At 39.2% G+C, this 19,434-nt stretch overlaps 1 protein-coding gene across 1 annotated transcript in view; it reads right to left on the minus strand.

Annotated features, from left to right (window-relative positions):
• prpf6 (PRP6 pre-mRNA processing factor 6 homolog) overlaps positions 1 to 5,553 on the minus strand; it is a 28,201-nt gene extending 22,648 nt beyond the window's left edge. The window contains exons 1-8 of the mRNA XM_079849791.1: positions 5,311 to 5,553; positions 4,711 to 4,873; positions 4,456 to 4,574; positions 4,294 to 4,372; positions 3,923 to 4,099; positions 1,985 to 2,125; positions 1,149 to 1,243; positions 912 to 1,068 (exon numbers count right to left, since the gene is read on the minus strand). Coding sequence (XP_079705917.1) covers positions 912 to 1,068; positions 1,149 to 1,243; positions 1,985 to 2,125; positions 3,923 to 4,099; positions 4,294 to 4,372; positions 4,456 to 4,574; positions 4,711 to 4,873; positions 5,311 to 5,501 — 1,122 coding nt within the window. The 5' untranslated portion in view covers positions 5,502 to 5,553. The remainder of the gene's footprint in view (positions 1 to 911; positions 1,069 to 1,148; positions 1,244 to 1,984; positions 2,126 to 3,922; positions 4,100 to 4,293; positions 4,373 to 4,455; positions 4,575 to 4,710; positions 4,874 to 5,310) is intronic.
• Between the last annotated feature and the right edge of the window lie 13,881 nt (positions 5,554 to 19,434).

Below are 19,434 nucleotides of genomic sequence, written 5' to 3' on the forward strand. Positions count from 1 at the left end.
AATATATCACAATATAATTTTTTTTTTCTGTATTTTTGATCAAATAAATGTAGGCTTGATGAGCAAAAGAAACTTCTTTCAAAAACATTAAAATAGTAATGTGTCCAAACTTTTGGCCTGTACTATACATTTTTATTTCAGGGGGCCTTTAAGAGTTCGAAACAGCTCGCCAATACAAACTTTCTGAAAAATTTGCTCTGCCTGGTAAACGCCTTCAAACCACATTTAGTCCGTGGCGATTATTTAATAAGAAGGTGCGGCTCTGAGGCTCTTCCTTCCTTGACTTTTAAGTCTACTCTGGTTCATTGCTTCTGTTCAGTTTATTGAGGTCAGACGTCCAGAATACATTGGAGAGCCGCTTTATTGTAGAGTTGCATGATTAATCGTTAAAAGATCACAATCTCGATTCAAACACCCAATGTCTATTAAACCTATGACAAACGATCACAACAGCGAACGTTCAGATCTGCAGTTCAGACGTTCAGAACAGTTGTCATGTATAGGTATGAAACAGCTTCACAAACAGTCTTTTCAACCACACAGTATCATTATTTATGTGTTTATAGTTTGGAAATAAAGACTTGTGTGTGGTAGCCATCAAAGCCGAAAGTAACTTGACGCTTCAAATAACGATTGTATCAATTACATCGTTACACCAGTAGGTGGCGACAAGTGAGTGAATTAAATGAATTAGTCACTGAATCATTCATTCAAGAGATTCACTTGAAAGTGTGTAGCACATTATTTACATATCTAAACGTGGCTTTCAGCATCAGGATGTTCGCTAACAGTTTATCACTATAAAGATCTGTTTACCCACAAGCAAAGAATGAAAAAGATCTTCGCCTTGAGTATATAAAGGCCTTAATTTAGTCGCACACGACTATTTCTTTCCTCCTCTTGTCTCTCACCTTCGGACACATCTCAGTGCCTTTCATGATCAGGTTTCTGGCCACCTGCAGCTTCCCGGTCACCTCTTCCAGACGGGCAGAAGCGATCCAGGCGGGGGGGTGGTGGGGGTTTGTTTCTCTCACTGACTTCAAGAGGAGACGGGCCTTCTTAATATCACTGCGCACACACAGAATGACATTTACCAAATGCAATACAAACAGCCTAGATGTGAGGGTCAGATGTAAAACACTGAGTACCTGATGTCTCCTCCGTGTGTGGGGATCATGGAGTTGAGATCGGTGAGATATCCTTTAGGATCGACAACCGTCTGACCGCTCACAGAGTCAGACACCTGGAGACACAAAGACATCGACTGTGTTTACATGTTCACCCATAAAGTGATTATTTACAATAACCAGAGTAAGGATGGTAACACTTTATTTTACAGTGTCTTTGTTACACGTTACTAAAGTAATAACTGTAAATTATGCATAATTACATGCAACTAACCCTAAACCTATAGTAAGTACATGTAGATAATTATAAATGAACAGTTTCACTATAACACAGACAACTTATTTCTGGGTTCGCTAAGAACTGTGGTTAATTTTACCGCCATTATTCACATAATATCCCAATGAACAGCATAAATGATGAACTCTGGTCACACGGATAAGTTTGCCGGTTCTTTGGTCTGTGGCCACAGTAATGTTTTTCGGGGATGCACCTAAAAATGTGCTTTCAACCATTAATGCACTGCATTAGATTCATGTGCAACATTGTCAACATGAACTCAGTTTCAATGCGATGCCTTCTTTACCGCCGTTTTTTATGAATCTGCGTAAAACTGCAGGAGCGTGACATGACATTTGTGTGGCATGTGGTTGCTATGGTTGCTACTACGACTATGAGCTAAATCACATCAATTTGACCGAAGTATTGTTTACACAAGGTAACGTTTAATCACAATACTCCCTAAATCTAATTATAATCGCATTATGAGGGTGTATGTAAATGTAGTCACTGAAGAAACTTTTGGCTTTCTTCAAGTCAAACTAATTAAGTATGGAATTAAAATGCTATGGTGCGTCACCTGACTGAGCCTCATGTCCATCAGTGTGTTCCTGGCCTGTCCGATCTTCCTCATGTCCAGCTCTCCAGCACCGGGTGTCATGCCTCCTGGGTAGGGCGTGTTCAAGCCCCCTGGGAAGGGTGTGTTCAGCCCACCAAATTGCTAAAAAAAAAGTAGCATCTCAATTAGAAATTTGTTTTTTATTTTTCAAGGAAACGGTCAAGGTCATTGAAATGCAATGCATTGTGCTCTGGTTATATTCATATGCCTTACACAGTGGGAGGTCATTTAATTTTCTTATTCATAACACAAATTTGCATTCAGTGTGGCAACATGCAGTAAGTCTGTCTCTGGTTTAGGCTACTCCTCAAATTTTCCTTAAAGGCCCCTCTGTGGTGAAAATCAAGTTTTTAATGTTGTTTATATGCCTATGTGGTGTATTTAATATGCTTTAAAGGGATAGTTCACTTTGAAATAAAATTTTGGTATGTTTTAGCTTACCTCAAGGGCATCCAAGATGTAGGTGTCTTTTTTTCCGCAGTAGTTTCAATTTTGATATTTTTAGGTTAAACCGTTCTTGTCTGTCAGTCATTTAATGCAGGTCTATGGTCACTAGAATAGACGCCGCCTTAAAGACATTTGTTCCAATGAACTGCCGTAGACAAGGCGACATCTAGTGTATATATATATCTATGCACCAGTCTGCGCACGTCACACACCAGGATGTGCTCGCGCCCTCAGATCACTTGGACGTGGCTGTGTATAAGAGGTAAAAACTATATAAATACTGTTCGTTTTCTCACACAAACCACTCGTTTCGTGTCTTAGGCCATCAATGTGTACTTACGATGGGGAATTGTTTAATTTGGACGATGGGGAATTGTTTTAATTTGGACTCTGTGCATGCTCTTTAAAACAGTGACCACAGACCTGCATTAAATGACTGACAGACAAGAACGGTTTGACCTAAAAATATCAAAATTGAAACTACTGCGGAAAAAAAGACACCTACATCTTGGATGCCTTTGAGGTAAGCTAAAACATACCAAAACTTAATTTCAAAGTGAACTATCCCTTTAAGACAAACCGTGTGCAAATTCAAAACTCAACACCATTGCTGAGTATTTTCTCCTTAAAACTGCAGTGAATCCAAGGTTAGAAATCACTGGTGTTTCTGATGTCACAAACTGCCTTGTAACCAATCAGGTTAACGTGTGATCATCAACGAGAGGATCTCTAATTTGCATATTCATAGAACCACGTATACCAAATGAGGCAAGGTGTAGAGTTACATTCAAACTATTTTAAAGGAGAACTCCGGTCAATTTTAACATTGAGCTCATTTTTTTGTAAATTTGGAGTGCTGTCAATACAGAGAACAACGACAAAAATCGGTGTTGCCTACACCGAGTTATTCTATTTTTAAAATTTGCACCCTGTTGACTTCAATGGGGCAAGTTTTAAACCTGCTTTTAGCCTCTTAACATCCTTGATGTGTCATTACAAGTGCACAGGTCATGTGAGTGATTCCTTCAGAGTGAACACGAGTGAATCTGACTGCAGTAGATGTGAAAGATATGAATAAAAATGATGTTATTTAAGCCAGCGCAAATACCTGTATTTACATCCTGTTTTCGGTTGAAGTCCAAAGTAGTCGATTGCCGAGTTCACGTGCGTGATCATGGGTAACTAACCCTATGCGCGTGAACTCGGCAATCGACTACTTTGGACTTCAACCGAAAACAGGATGTAAACACAGGTATTTGCGCTGGCTTAAATAACATCATTTTTTTAAAAATGAGCTCAATGTTAAAATTGACCGGAGTTCTCCTTTAAGATATGAAGAATTTTTTTTTCCCCCCGAGGAAAAAAACGTTTAAATATGGGTTTTAAGGGATATAATTATTGACTACAGGGAGACTTTAAAGTCAATGTGACCGATGTCATAACGTTACTCACCCCTTGCAGTGGGTCAACAGAGGTGTGGTTCTCTCCGGTCTGGAGGTGCTTGGCAAAGAAGCTGTCCGGCACAGGCGTGAGCTTCTCGTAGCGGGGATTCCTCTGACGTTTGTTCCTGGCATCACCCACCTCAGGAATACTCAACCATTCATCCTCTGTGACCTCAGAGAGCTTCCTCTGGAAGGCACAGATAATGCAACAGGGTTATCGTTGACAGCTACACTATGGTTCAAAAAGTCGATTTTTTTTTTTTTAAATGTTTTTGAAACAAGGCTGCTTTTTTGTGAAAAAAAAAAAATACAGTAAAAAAATGTGAAATAATTACATAATCATAATTCAGCAGCTCAATAACAACCACGTTCCACACAAACCTTCAGATCTGAGAACTGTTGCTGAATCTTGGGCCGCTCCATACGGTATTTCTCAATCTCGTCTTTCTCTCGCAGCTCCCTGCAGACACAGCAATAAAATGAGGCAAGAGATGCTACTCAAAAACCAACAAGCGTTGATGAGAGAAGAAAGTCCACACTCACCGTCTTTCCTTGCGCCTCTCATCCATCCGTTTATCCAGCGCGGCGTAGATGGCGTCGGCCTCCTCGTCGTCTTTCTCATACGGCCCACTGGAGAACAGACTGCCTGCATAGCCGTTGAACTAGAGGATACAGAACAACACATCTTACAAAGCCACTAATAAATAAACATAATTTTATTTATTTATTAAGTTGCATTTTTGCATGCAATCCCATCTTGCACATCAAGTCAACATGACTCCCTTCAGAATGATGTACCTCATCATAGTTAGTGTCGTTCAGATCCTCTTCATCATCCTCCTGGTTCTTCTTCATCTGATCGCCCACCGTCCTCTTCCCAGGGGGTGCGTGCCGATCGTCCACCGGGTCATTGGCATCACGAGCGGGACCAATGTCAGACCGTGTTGTGAAACCCGTGGCACTGCAGAGCACAATGCATTACAACAGCCGTTTACAAACTGGGGTTCACAGAAAAACGTTAACAAGTTCAGAAAAATGTAAATATGCAAATAAATTATTTAAGCCAAATTATATATAAATATATATATATATATATATATATATATATATATATATATATATATATATATATATATATATATATAATATTATATTTAGTTACACAAAACAATACATAAACATTACAACATAACATTAAGACAACATCAAAACGACTAACGGTAACGTTATATATTAACGAAACATTATAATACACAAGACAGCACAGCCCAACGTTCATAACTTTAAATAGGTGTCTAAAATAAATTTATATTAAAAAAACAGGTAGTGTTATTCAGTCAAATGAGTAACGTTAACTACACTGAGATCAGACTGAGGTTATTTGTACGGGTGTCTCACCCTCTGCCCAGACCGGGCACGTAACCCAGCGGCGCAGGCATGCCGAGGAACGGCTTCTTCTTCTTGTTCAAGCCCCCCATGAGCGGAGACGCGAGCGGCATCGCAGGAGCTCCATTCGCGGCGCCTCCGGCTCCTCCGGCCGGGGTTTTGCTCCCAGTTTTCGCAGGTTGCTTCGCTGTAGCGCTCGCCATCGTTGCGCTACCGACAACACGCTTCACTTCCGGAACAACAACAGTCGCGTTTCCGGTGACGTTAAAGTGTGTTTTTAACGTGTGATTTTAGGGTCACTATCGCCACCATAAGACGGGCGGTGTGAAGTAGCTTGACCTAAATTCACCTGTTTTTGGATTACAGTACATGTTTCCAAAATAACTGAAATAAGTTGATATGAGACGAAAAAAAAAAAAAAAAAAACTTAAACATATTATGTATGACCTCAACCTTCCCTTACATCTTAAAGCATGTGTCTGATTTATAATTTATAAATAATCATCTTTGAAAAGATAAATTGAAAATCATATTGTAAGGTTTGTTGAATTTGATTTGAAGTTTTATTTTATGCATCCTTTTGATTTCAAATTATGATTATGATTATGATTAAATTAGCTTTCCTGATCTTTACACATTTATTTGATTGAATTAGTTCTTTAAACAGAAAAATTTGACCTTTTGGACTAAAATTATACAACTATATTAATAAAGCTTTGTGTCACTTAATGCTTATTGTCAGAGAATGTATACTATGAGATCATCAGTGTGAGTGTCATCTACAGAGGGCAGCAGAGGCTTGATTTATATTTCAGAACAGCACTTAAAGGTGAAGAGTTTGTGTTTTAGTACTATGATACTTACTTTTATTCCAGCTTAATATGCAGAGACAATTAAAAGTAAATCGTTTGTAACCCGAATCCCCTGACAAGTATAAACACTGTGGCTCTGTCCCTGCCCATTGCAGCAACATCGGCTCAACCAATGGAGTGAGTTTGGGGCGGGACTTTCTGTTGTTCTGAGTCTGACCCTCTATGGTCTGACCAATGGAAGACAATGGGAGAGTTTGGAAACCTGCAATTCTGTTTCATATGTTAAAAAAAGTTTTGTTAAACTTTTGTTAAAAAAGTTATTTTCAAGTCACCATAAAATCAAAATTGACAATTTTTATTTTTTTATGGAATATTGCAGTATTTATTATAAATGATTAATCAGTGTACATACTGTTTTAAATTCATGTTTAATCAAAATAACTTCCCCTCCCTCTTGCAGCATCTCTTCTCTTCTCTGATGATGTGTTTACTGGCGTGAGGGCGGGGCAACCTGTCACTCACAGGAGATCCACCAATAGCAAACCACAACCATCCAATCAATTCCCCATCGACAAAATCAAGCCCCATCCTACTTTCACTTGGATAAATGTCACAATAGGGAAGAAATGACTACAGCAACTTCCATTTCATGTGACTTTAATTCGAAATACTAAAGTAAGAAACTGAAACTTTGATGTTAAAACTTTGAATGAGTAAGCAGTTTTAATGGATTTTTTAATGGAGCTTCAAGAATCCATTCTTGGTGAGTGCCATGCTATGTTGCACGCTATAGTTCATATTTTTAAAGTTCAATCTGTGCTTATAATGTTAAATAAAATCAATCTGTGCATGCCAGTGGAAGTAAATATCTAATTTTAAGTTAATATTTTATCAGTTGGGATCCATCAACCATCTTCGCTTTACTTCAATGCTGCTGCGGATTTCTCTGAACAGACACTAATGAAAACAGACACTGTCACATCAGACTCAAGGGCTTTCGGCAGGTCAATTTAATAAATGCACCTTCAGAAAATTAAGCTGGGCTGAGAAGATAGTTCTTGAAAGCTTATAGATTCAAGTAAAAATGCTTGCTGAACCAGACTGTGTTTAACACACAACTTATTCAAATACAATAAAATCCCTTATACTTTCAGTGGCCTGATATTGGCTAATCGACTGGAATACTGTATGAATTGAAGTTCTCTCCGATCTTTTATATTGCCCTCACACTGATATGATGTTAATGTCAGAAGTACTGGCCAACATAAAGCTCAGCTGCCAGACTCAATTTAATTAAAACTACAGAAACGTCAGGATATTTTTATACCACTAGCGCTGACTGTAAGTGTTACCGGTACAGCTACACTTTATTTTAAGGTGTCATTGTTACAGTGTAATTATACATTTAAGTACTGAGTAACATTAAGTAACTACATGTACTTACTATAGGGTTAGGGTAGGATTAGGATTTGGTTGAGGGTTAGTTGCATGTAATAATTTACTGTTATTACTATGGTAAGTACATGTAACATATAACAAGGGCACTGTAAAATAAAGTGCTAGTGGTACAAACTTTCTGAACTTCTTTACATGACCCTTTTTACATCTCAGCCCATGATATCCTTGGATGTTTCCATGTTTGAGAAAACGTAATCGGTTTTGCTTAAGCTCTGTCCAGAACTTGAAATAAAAGCTGACCCTCTTTACTTTTTAATGTACAATCTGGGATGCAAATGACATTTCATGCTGAGTTTAAGGTTCGGAGTACTCTAATTCTCTTCATTTTCTAGACTGACCACCATACACATGATATAGAGGTGTTGTGTTGATACAGAAATGCACTGGAGTCAAATGCCATGGTTTTACATCTAAAAAAACTATAGTTGAGTTGAGTTTGTGTCTTTCAATATTGAGACATGAAGATTTCTGCCTGGGATTCTTTCAGACTTGTGTCCTTTGTATGCCCCGCTGTGATAATCAGGACTAAAACATAATCCCGTTATCATCGCTTTTGTAGTATTGTGAACAGGACTGAGAACACATCACGTGTGTGGAGCCCAAGGATTGAGCCACTGGAGGAGGTACAGGGGAGAGGAACAGGAAAGGAATTATTCTCTTTGATCTGTTCCCATGGAGCAGTTGGCTTTGGTTTTCCTCCACACATAACCTTGAACAATGAAGCAGGAAGAGAAAGGAAAGAACTCCTGGGAGGAAGAGGGAGAGGACATGTAGCGGTGGGGGAGAAAAAAAAAATGGGTGAACGAGGGTCAGAAGCAGATTATACCTGAGAGAGGTTTAGTGTGTGAAATCCACATTTCCATGGTATGGCAAAAACCTAAAGTGAAAGTTCATGAATATGTTGTGGTTTGTTCAAAGGAGCCCATGTCTGTAAAAACCACAGAGCTGGGATAACCTTTCAGAAGTGAAAAATATGCTGGTTTGTGTTTTTAGCCTACAACCAAAAACACTTCATTTTACTTGGCGGCCATCTTTGAAACGTCTCTCGGGAGTGAAAGTGCCAGTCTCTTTAGTCTCTAATGTCAGGGAATGGTGGCTGCCTGGTCAGGTCAATGCGAAGTGATATATTTTTATTGCAGGTTTAATGGAGTTATATCAACATATAATTTGTAATTGTTTAATAAAAGAGAAAAGCCAGTAAATTAAAGCGATCCGGTTGTTATATTTGTGTCGTGAGTTCAACGGTATTGCAAATGTGTCTATTTACAATGTGATTTTTGCAGCACTGAGAATTGTAGCCAATCACAGGCGTTTCTGTTGAAAATAATGACCAATCAAGTGTTTAAGTTACCGGTAGTGTGAACCTACCGAGTATCGCTCAAAATGCTGAATGAGTATGTAAGGTTACTAAGTTCTACACGCGTACAAATCCTCTCATTATAATCAACAAAGCGGAGACACAATGCAAATAAAAAATGAATTGTGACGTTCAGAAAAGAAAAGGTTTTGTTTTTCATGAGACTGTGGCTTAAAAAAAATTGATTTTTAAATGTTATAATAGTGATTTGATAATATCTAAAAATAAATTTGCCAATAAGTGCTCCTCTGACGCCATCTACTGGTTATATTGGTTATTTGTTTAATTTTAAAATAAAAGTTTTCCGGTCACGCTGAGGGAGTAAGATTGGATTACGTCTGCCATACCTTGGCTTTTGGTGAACTGATGCCACTGAATGGGGAAACATCAAATTCTCCAAAACTGTTCGTCAAGCTTATGATTAAATTTCATATTTGAAATCCCCAATAAAATCTGACAACAGCTGTCTCATAAATTTTGTATCTAAATCCTCAAATAATGAAAAAAGTAAAAATGAATTTTTCAGGCTGCTGCAGTGTTGCGATGACTTTACCAATCGGCGATTGGCTCTTTTCTTTAGAAGGCGGGACTTATTCCACCATATTGCACTTTCTCCCATAGTCCCATTCATAAACAATAGGAATGAACAGTATTTTTGTATATAAAGTCTTTGATGCTGTATAAATCATCTGCTAATGTCTATTGCAGATATAGATATTCATGCATGTGAATAATAGGTTGCAGATGCACAGCTCTCGAATGTTCATGGACTGGATTTGACCGTTACAAAAGGGCGTATATAGCAGCCCATTGAAACAGACACTAGTGAGGTATCTATGTATATATATTTATGCTCCACCCTATTCTCATTTCATTGTGAGGAAGGATGAGCTAGTATACCAGAGAGAGAGAGAGAGAGAGAGAGAGAGATGGAGAGCATGCCAGGATATTGTACTTCAAACTGACATTGAAATGTAACCATCCATTATAGTTTAGATTAATAAAAAATATGCAGAACATTACTACATAAAAGTACTTTTCAAAATGATTTGAGTTTGTACTCTCAGAAAATGTGCTTTGTCCTTGCAGGGGACGGCGGCAAATGCCATTACAGCTTCTCCATTTAAGCAGCCGCAGAGATCCTTCCCAGGTAACAAACTGCCAATTGAAGTTTCATTGATTTACAAAATGATGGCATATATCCAGAGGTTCAAATAAGGACAAAACAGCAATTAGTTGACCTAGACGACCTGAGAAAAGCATCAGAGAGGTGAAGAAAGGGCGATCGATAGCGAATCCTTTGTTGAGGCAGATAAGAACAAAGAAGAAAGAGAAGTTGATTAAATATGAAAAGACTCGATCAATAACCTCATCAGGAAGTACATGGAAATTGTTTCCTGTTTGCTGGAATATATTTAGTCTTTTCATGAATGTGACTGGGACAGAATTATAAATAAAACATAAAGTTGAAATTATTATCATTTGCATTTCCATGATAACTTTACTGTATCCAGACACGTTCTTTTTGAGTTCAATTATTCTCATTGCGATAAAATATTGTGGTTAAACGATTATACACAGAAACCGAATTTCCTTGGGCACTCTAGGAAATGATGTCAGGCACGAATAATCAGACTGATGTAAGTGTGTGACAGTGTGTGCCAGTTCCTGTTCCTGTGTTGTCACCAGCGCGGCAGCACTCCTTACGGCAGGACTTTTGTCCTCTGCCTGGATAATGAGTTTCCCTCCTTCACTCTTCATCTGTAGCTGGAGGACATTTTTCCATCTTCCCAGCTCTTCTTCACTTATGGAAGTCACCCGTGCTGTGAGTGGCCCGTGCTTTTGTGCCGGGTGCAAGTGTAGCGTAGAGTAAATCTTTGGGTAGAGAGGTTGAGATTTTTTTTTCTCCCCAAGACCGGATATATTGCAATAGAGTGCAACAGTAACTGGCCGTTTTTTCAGAAGCTTTGATCCCTGAATTTTTTTCTGTTCATTTTCTTGAACCAACCAGCTTCAAGAAATATAAAAGTATAACTATACAAACTATATAACTATTTTATTTGTACAACAATTTATTTATAGCCAATATTGTTATACAAGTGTAAATTAACATTTGAAGTTTATTGCACAATATTCAAACATATACTATTTTATTTAGACTATGATTGTTATTTGCAGTGCTTCAAAGGGCAGTGACTGCAGAGCTCTTTTGCCATGTTTCCTGTTCCATGGTAGAAGCAACTTCTCTGATTGGTGGATCTATTTATGAGAATCATGGGTAATGTAGTTCTGCAACGAGAAGTTGGCTGTTAAACATATACAAAAAAATGTTATTAAGTTAAAGTCACATTGTATTGTATGTAATACACATTACTAGTCAATTATTTTAACTAGTTAAAATCATCTTCTCTGTAGAGGAAATTAATGTTACTTCTGGAACCATACTGGTGTTCTCTATACAGGAAGGAAAACATTTATATAGGCCTAGTCTTTTTGGCACTTACACTGTCATTTTTAATGTATCCGATAAAGGATTTGGTCTCTCTAAACCCCTCCTTTCCGTGAGCCTACTCTACCTCGATTGGTCAGATGACCCCGTCTGTTGTGATTGGTCTACTCTGCTCTGATTGGTCAGATGGCCCCGTCTGTTGTGATTGGTCTACTCTGCTCTGATTGGTCAGATCATAGATATCATATAAAGGCTAGATGTCTCGTCCGCGCTGCTGGCCAATGGAGCTCGACATCCGCACACGGCGGCCATCTTACGACAGGGTGCTCGCTCACTCATAACATGGTGCATGTACTTTTAAATAACCATAACTTGCTCAATTTTCTACCGATTTTCAAACGGTTTGGTTTGTTATAAACGTCAGAGATGTAGCTATTATACTGCATACATATGAATAATTATGTTCAAAATGTTTAAGCATTCAGAATTATAGCCACGTTAATAACGTTTGTAAGAAACCAAACCGTTTGTAAATCCGTCCAGATTTCAGCGAGATAAGAGGATTTGTGTGCGTGCTGCTCACTCACCTTAATTCACAGAGCCCTGTCCTAAGATGGCCGCCGGTGATGCCGGAAGTGACTCCGCCTTAAGACATCTAGCCTTTATATGATATCTATGGGTCAGATGGCCCAGTCTGTTGTGATTGGTCTACTCTGTTCTGATTGGTCAGATGGTCCAGTCTGTTGTGATTGGTCTACTCTGTTCTGATTTGCTAGATGGTCCAGTCTGCTGTAATTGGTCTACTCTGCTCTGATTGGTCAGATGGTCCAGTCTGTTGTGATTGGTCTACTCTGCTCTGATTGGTCAGATGGTCCAGTCTGTTGTGATTGGTCTACTCTGCTCTGATTGGTCAGATGGTCCAGTCTGTTGTGATTGGTCTACTCTGTTCTGATTTGCTAGATGGTCCAGTCTGCTGTAATTGGTCTACTCTGCTCTGATTGGTCAGATGACCCCATCTGTTGTGATTGGTCTACTCTGTTCTGATTTGCTAGATGGTCCAGTCTGCTGTAATTGGTCTACTCTGCTCTGATTGGTCAGATGACCCAGTCTGTTGTGATTGGTCTACTCTGTTCTGATTGGTCAGATGGCCCCGTCAGTTATGATTGGTCAACTGCTTTCAAGGTTTAGATATTTTTTCCCCTGAAAAACAAAACAAAACAGTTTTATGTTAACTACTTCTGACAAGTAGTTAGACAAATCACTTACAATAAAATAGGGAAAAGGTCATAACGTCTCTGAAGGCTTTTAAATAACATTTTATTTTATGAAGAAAGCATTGAGGTCAGTCTTGCGAAGCCGAGAGCTCCGAAGGCAACCGTAAATACTGGTGACATCGTTCTAATAATGGCAAGGCCTTGGGCAAACCAACAACCGTGCCAGCCGAACGACAAGCTGTCTTTATCACTGGCACGAACTCCTGGGAAAATGAAATAGTCTGGAGACATTTAAGAGGGCAATAGCAAGCACTGATCCTGAAACAGCTTGTGCACGCAGAGAAAAACTGACACCACTGATGTCAGAACAGTATGAAAACACAGTTCAGTATTCAGACGGTGAATGAGCCATTCAATATTTGAAGTGACAGTGAGAGTAAGAGTAAGACAGGTAAAAAAGTCCATCGCCTGCAGGTTTGTGTGTGGGTGGAGATTATAGTTCAGTGTCTGAATGAGGCATGACACACAAGGCTCGGCGTCCACTGAGCATTCAGTGCATGAATGAATGCTAGATTACATTATGCATCAATTCAAAGATTAATGGCTTCTTTCATTTCTAGTAAACAGACTTCAGAATAGTATCGATTTTAAGTTTGAAACTGAGTTATATTCTGATCCCTTTCGTGTTTTCTATCAAGTTCTGGTCTGATTTTGGTGGGTGAGAAGCACAGAGGCTATCAAATGAGTCTATTGACAAATGCATTTTCAGCGAGTAATGCCTTGAGGAGCCTCTGAACATAATTTCCGAACTGATAGGTATTTGCAATGATGCATGGAGCCCTGGATCTTATTTCCTGGTCCTATCTTGGTGTGAAGGTTCTGTGCTTTCATCAGATAGTGTTTGACAGATGCGTAAAAACAGTGCCTGTAACCAGGCCTTGGAAATGACACTGACAGATTAGAGGGAATTGGACCAGAGAAGAAAGAAGAGAGAAAGACATAGAGAATGATCGTGAAGAGATAAAATAATGGATCATGTGAGCTACTGGGAATGTGTTTCACTTTGGTTTTCATTCTATGGAATATTTGTAATTAGTGCGGATTACTGAGGCAAGCATCACTTTTAACCCTGTAAAGCCTGACAGGAAATAATAGTCAGAGACAATTTTTTTTGTGTGTGGAAATATAACAGCAGTGAAGATCAATAAGGCTTCGCTTGGTGGGTGATGGATGATTCATCCTGTGAGAACCTTATAGTGGTGTCCTTTTTTGTGATATCAACTTAAAATTTGGAAAACAACTTGGTTAGACATTATGGCTTTATGTCTGTATTCCAAAGCATTCATTGATTACAACCAGATCCGGCCCACATCTGGTACACGTGGAATCCACATGTATCAGATGTGGCCCGGATCTGGGCCGACACTATGTTGCTGTCTGGGATATATCCTAGTGAAACGGCTTCTCAAACAAGAAAGAAAAATAAAAAAGGGCGGGGCTTGATTTTGTCCATAGGGAATTGATTGGATGGTTATGGTTTGCTATTGGTGGATCTCCTGTGAGTGACAGGTTGCCCCGCCCTCACGCCAGTAAACACATCATCAGAGAAGAGACGAGATGTCGCTGCAAGAGGGAGGGGAAGTTATTTTGATTAAAGATTACGAGGGAACATTAAAACAGTAATGATGTGCACGGATAAATCATTTTTACTAAACACTTCAATATTCCATAAAAAAATAAGAATAGTCAATTTTGATTTCATGGTGACTTTAAGGAGCTAAATTTGTGGATCCGAACCTTTCGCGAAGAATAATTCCAAGTGAGTCAACACTCTCTCAGGCTGGTGGCGAGGGAATATCCATCAACAGGCTGTCTGATCTTCCGGGTGCTGTATTCGTCATGAGAGTATGTAGGGCATATTTTCAGCTTGACTGGGGGGAACAGAGGCAAGGTGGCCTAATGGGAAAAATGAATGAATCCTCTATCATGCGATCTGTGCCCCAAAGAGGAAGATAAAGAGAAACTGTACATATATTACCAGAGAGGGAAAGATGAGTGGGAAAGGGAGGCAGCGACACACTGACCCATGCTGTGTTCTCTAAAATGTTCGTGTCAGATAAACGGAGAATCTAGTCTGAATGCACTAGTCTGCTTCAACAGCATCTGATTTGCATAAGACAGGCTGGCTTTTTGGTGTGAGTGGAATGGCAAAGACTTTTGAAGCTTTGAACACACTCACATGACTTCACCATTGATGGCGAAATGCCTAATCTTTGCACAAAAACACAAGTATTTCAGCAATATCACAAAGAGCAAGAGTGCTGTTGATCTGTGCATCCATCCATCCATCCAACATGGTAAATGGTAAATGGACTGCATTTATATAGCGCTTTCAACAGACCCATGGCTACCAAAGCGCTTTACATATTGCCTCACATTCACCCATTCATTCACTCATTCATACACCGACGGCGGTGTCAGCCATGCAAGGCGCCATCCAGCTCGTCGGGAGCAGCTGGGGTTAGGTGTCTTGCTAACATCCATCTATCTATCTATCTATCCATCCATCCATCCATCCATCCATCCATCCATCCATCCATCCATCCAATCCATCCATCCAACATCCATCCATCCATCCATCCATCCAACATCCATCCAACATCCATCCATCCAATTGTCTGTTCATTTTTCAACAAAAAAAATTCTAACAAAATGATGTCAAGGCAACATTCAATGTCTATCAAGACAACTTATCACTTTGAATTTCAATTTATAAAAAAAAAAACAATAAGCCACGTTCTAAGCAATCGGGTAAATTGAAGTTACTATGTTGTTGGCAACAGTTTGCACTGAATTATTTACTTGATTGCCGTACATTACATTGATTTTACCATGGTAAAGGTTGGTCCTCATTAGGTTGTGCCTAAGAACCACTATAATGCCAGCCTGATCTCATGAAATGCGTCTCTATAGCACGCATTGTATTTATTGTGCAATTTATACACGAAAATTCGTTTTTTTACGATTGCACAATAAATACAATGCGTGCTATAGAGATGCATTTCATGAGATCAGGTTGATAATGCACAACCTCTCATGGATTATTGCTTTATTTTGCGCTAGAAAACCATCTGAATCCCAGTGTAGCAGCCATACAACAGTATGTGTTTAAAGCTCTGTTTGCAAAGATGTTTTCAGGTTCTGCACTTTTGGACTTTGGCCACAAGCTCTGGATTTGGAGAGTCCCTGGAGTGTCATTGAGTTTTCATGCCAGCCATTCAAAATGCCAACACCATGACACCATTATAGTATGAAAATCAAGTGCCCCAGTATGTTCAACCCCCAAACTTTACTCTTTTGTGGCACCCTGTTTCCCAGGCAATGCCTGGCCCTGACACTAACCAAGACCATATGAGAGAGCATGACAGAATACATCTTTAATTAGTCGTCTGATATGGGATGCAGTCCACAGCCTGTTATTGGACTTCGATTGGCATCTAGTCTGAACTCACTCTGTTCTTCCGTTAAATAGACAAGGAACTCTGTGGTGCATCTGTCTGACTACCAGAACCATGACCGATCCTGTTTTCCTGTTTGAGGCTGGGCATTGTCGGAAACCATGCCAGCTGACAGCTTGGTTCGGAAAAACCAGTGGCCGTACAAGGGGGGCATTGGTCCACAATTACACCCGCACTGTCCATCAATGTTTAGACAAAAAACCACCATCTGAGGGTTGTTCAGTATGTGTCTAAACGCAGACTGTCAATCTTATCGGCAGGGGCTGAAAACTTCTCTCTCTCAGCTTGCCGCCTGTCTGAAACACAGTAATGAAAGTACTAACGGCACACTGGAAACGCAACCTCTCTGCCAGGGGTCAGTGAACACTGCGATTGCTGTTTGGATCTTGAGACCATCAGTCTTGATGCTCAATATCTGGAAAAAGAAAGAAGGCGAAAACCATCTCTTCAGATTTGCAAGCTTTGATGGCATTTGATGGATGGCTATCATAATAATTCTACACAAATTAAAAAAAAAATCTGAAAGATCTTGTGCAAAGCTTATCATGACAATGCTAAGGTGTTTTGAGTGGTGGTTAGGGTCAGGGCTGTCCAAAATTCAGAAATCAACAACTGGCTCCCTTTTAGTTTGTGAGGATGAATTTGAATCGAATTGTTCACACACCACAGGAAGTTGAAGTGGAATTTATTGATGTGCAATTTAAAGTCTACATGCAATGAAAGTTTTCCCCCCATTTTATGGTACATCTGATTGTCATATATATATACAACCACGTCACATTTTATCACATTAACCACGTGACGTGGTTAATCTGGTTCATTTCTTTTTCTTTTTTTTCTTCTTTTTTTTTTCAGCTAGTAGAAGTTCTGAATGGCCGGTAACTTAAAATTTTAGTTGCCAAATTGAGCGGTGAGTGAAAAAGTTCATTTCAAACCCTGCAAAATAGCACACCGCCACTCTAAAGCCCAAAGTAGCCTATACTTTTTTTATGTGTATTGCGGCTCTCTCTTAACAAGCGTTTGACAACGCGGGCATCTGTTGGCGTTGCAGTCTCTGGTATTTTGTTGTTGTTGTTCTGTCTCTAGTTTCGTTTTCTACTTTAAAACAATGGCCCAGACCAGAGTTGCCACATTGTGGATCAACTGATTAGTTTCAATGTGCATGTTCGACCTGTACGTACAAAGTACGCACACTTACAAGAATTGGGTGGCGCGCATTATTCTGGCGACAAAATTTGCATCACGCGCACTATGCGCAGACACTCACGTAAAAAGCCTTAAAGGTTGATTTGTACTTCTACTTCTGCGTATCGACGTGCAATTACACATGCAGACCGCTAGGAGGCAGTGTCCATGGGCATAGTGATGTTGTTACCCACAGTATCAAGGCAAAAGCCAAAGAAGCAGCTTGTTGTATGTTGTAGGAGAAGCAGCAGCAGTGTTGGCAGCAAATAGACAGCAACTTTTATTGCAGCGTTGTTACATTTTTGGAGAGGTGCACGTCAGGCTACGCGTTCTACACCGTCTATGACGTAGCTATGCCGTAGGTTCAACGCCCTTAAGGGCTCATTTACACTTGGTATTAACATGTGACCTGTATTCAGATGTCATTTACTCACTAGAAGGTGAGTAAATGATGACAGAATTACAATTTTTGAATGAACTATCCATAGTCTGTCTAGATAACTATAGACAGACAGGCAATTCACATGATTTTAGGTATGATTCACACCTGTAGAACAAACCAGACAGTTTCATATTCAGAGTTAGTGGTTTCTTCAAAACACTAGGCTAATCTTAATATACAAGCCATTCTAATTGTGACGTTGTCTTTGCAAACAGCCTTACTCCACAATGCTTGCTTTTGCTAAAACTCAACAAAGATCTGAAATCTAAAATCTGTCAAAAAGCTTAAAACCTTCAAGTTAATCAGTGCAACATCAATAACACCAGTCTTGTGAAGTAAAGAAAAGCTGTAGCTGCTGCTTCGTGTTTGCCCTACAGAGAGAGACTCTCCCACACCTCTTTAAACTTCAGAAACCCACCTCACCAAACACCTTCTCATCTGCTCATACTGTGAAGGCAATCAGTGTTAATTATGACAGTAAATGAATACAGCTCATTTAAGCAGACATCTTCTCTGGCGTTTGGTGCAGTGGCATCTCTTGTTCTGGTGATCGTCTGGAAGATTTCTTTGTCGAACGGGCGACTGAAGACCTAATACTGGTGTTCTGGACTGCACGCTCTCCTCAGATCCTCCCTCCTCCACAGCTTCACGACAAGCAAGTGTTGCCCTGAGGCGTGACGGTAGCACTTAACAGGCTTTTCTTCCTTTTCTAAAGAACAGATATGGCACTTATCCTAGTGAAACCGCAAGAATGGGGGAGTCAGAGTGCACAAGAGTGTGTAGTGACCCAGACGACAGTCACGCTGTGGACAAGTTGTAAAGCTTTAAGTGGAGTCAGCACTTCTCAACGTTTTAACTGTTTAAGTAACTTGTTTTTCTGTGTTGTTTCATGATCCATAAATACAGTGGATGTATTGACATAATTATTTGAAATAAATTATATGATGATAATTTATTTAATAATTTAAATGGACTGTGCACAGAGTTTGAATAAAAATGTATTTGGTTGTTAATGAAATGACTAACTGAAGTATTAGATGAATGCTATAATTACATTTCTTTTGTGTTCCGAAAAAAGAAAGAAAGTCATTCAGAATTTGAATGTCATGAAGATTAGAAAATGATGACAGAATTTTTGAGTGAACAATAGGCCTATCAGTCATGATACAATATTTAACTATGATTTATTAATGTAATCTCGATGGATGTATGGATAGACAGAAAGACAGACAGACAGACAGACAGATAGATAGATAGATAGATAGATAGATAGATAGATAGATAGATAGATAGATAGATAGATAGATAGATAGATAGATAGATAGGTTTACATATTATTCATTTATCAGATGTTTAGTTTTATCCAAGGATGGAAATGGATCTATAGCCTACTAAATTTGAATGATTCTTATAAACGTGAATTAAAATATGAACATAATTAGGCCTACATTATAGGTTAGGTTTTTATAAAGTGTTATTGATAAAAATTTAACCTTTTTAAATTGCTGACTGATTTCTTGAGAATGGTTTGGGGTCCCTGGGTCTGTTAAGGTTGACATTTTAAATATACATTAACTAGTCGGTAAGACATTAAAGTTACACTATTTGACCCTTTAGCGGACGACCAATTTTTTTTGGGATGTGCTTCGGCTCTGCTCCTCTGCGCGGATGAATGTAGGCTAGTTACTGCACATGTAGATC

The sequence above is a fragment of the Squalius cephalus genome (genome assembly GCF_949319135.1).
Source record: "Squalius cephalus genome assembly, chromosome: 18".
NCBI classification, from domain to species: Eukaryota; Metazoa; Chordata; class Actinopteri; order Cypriniformes; family Leuciscidae; genus Squalius; species Squalius cephalus.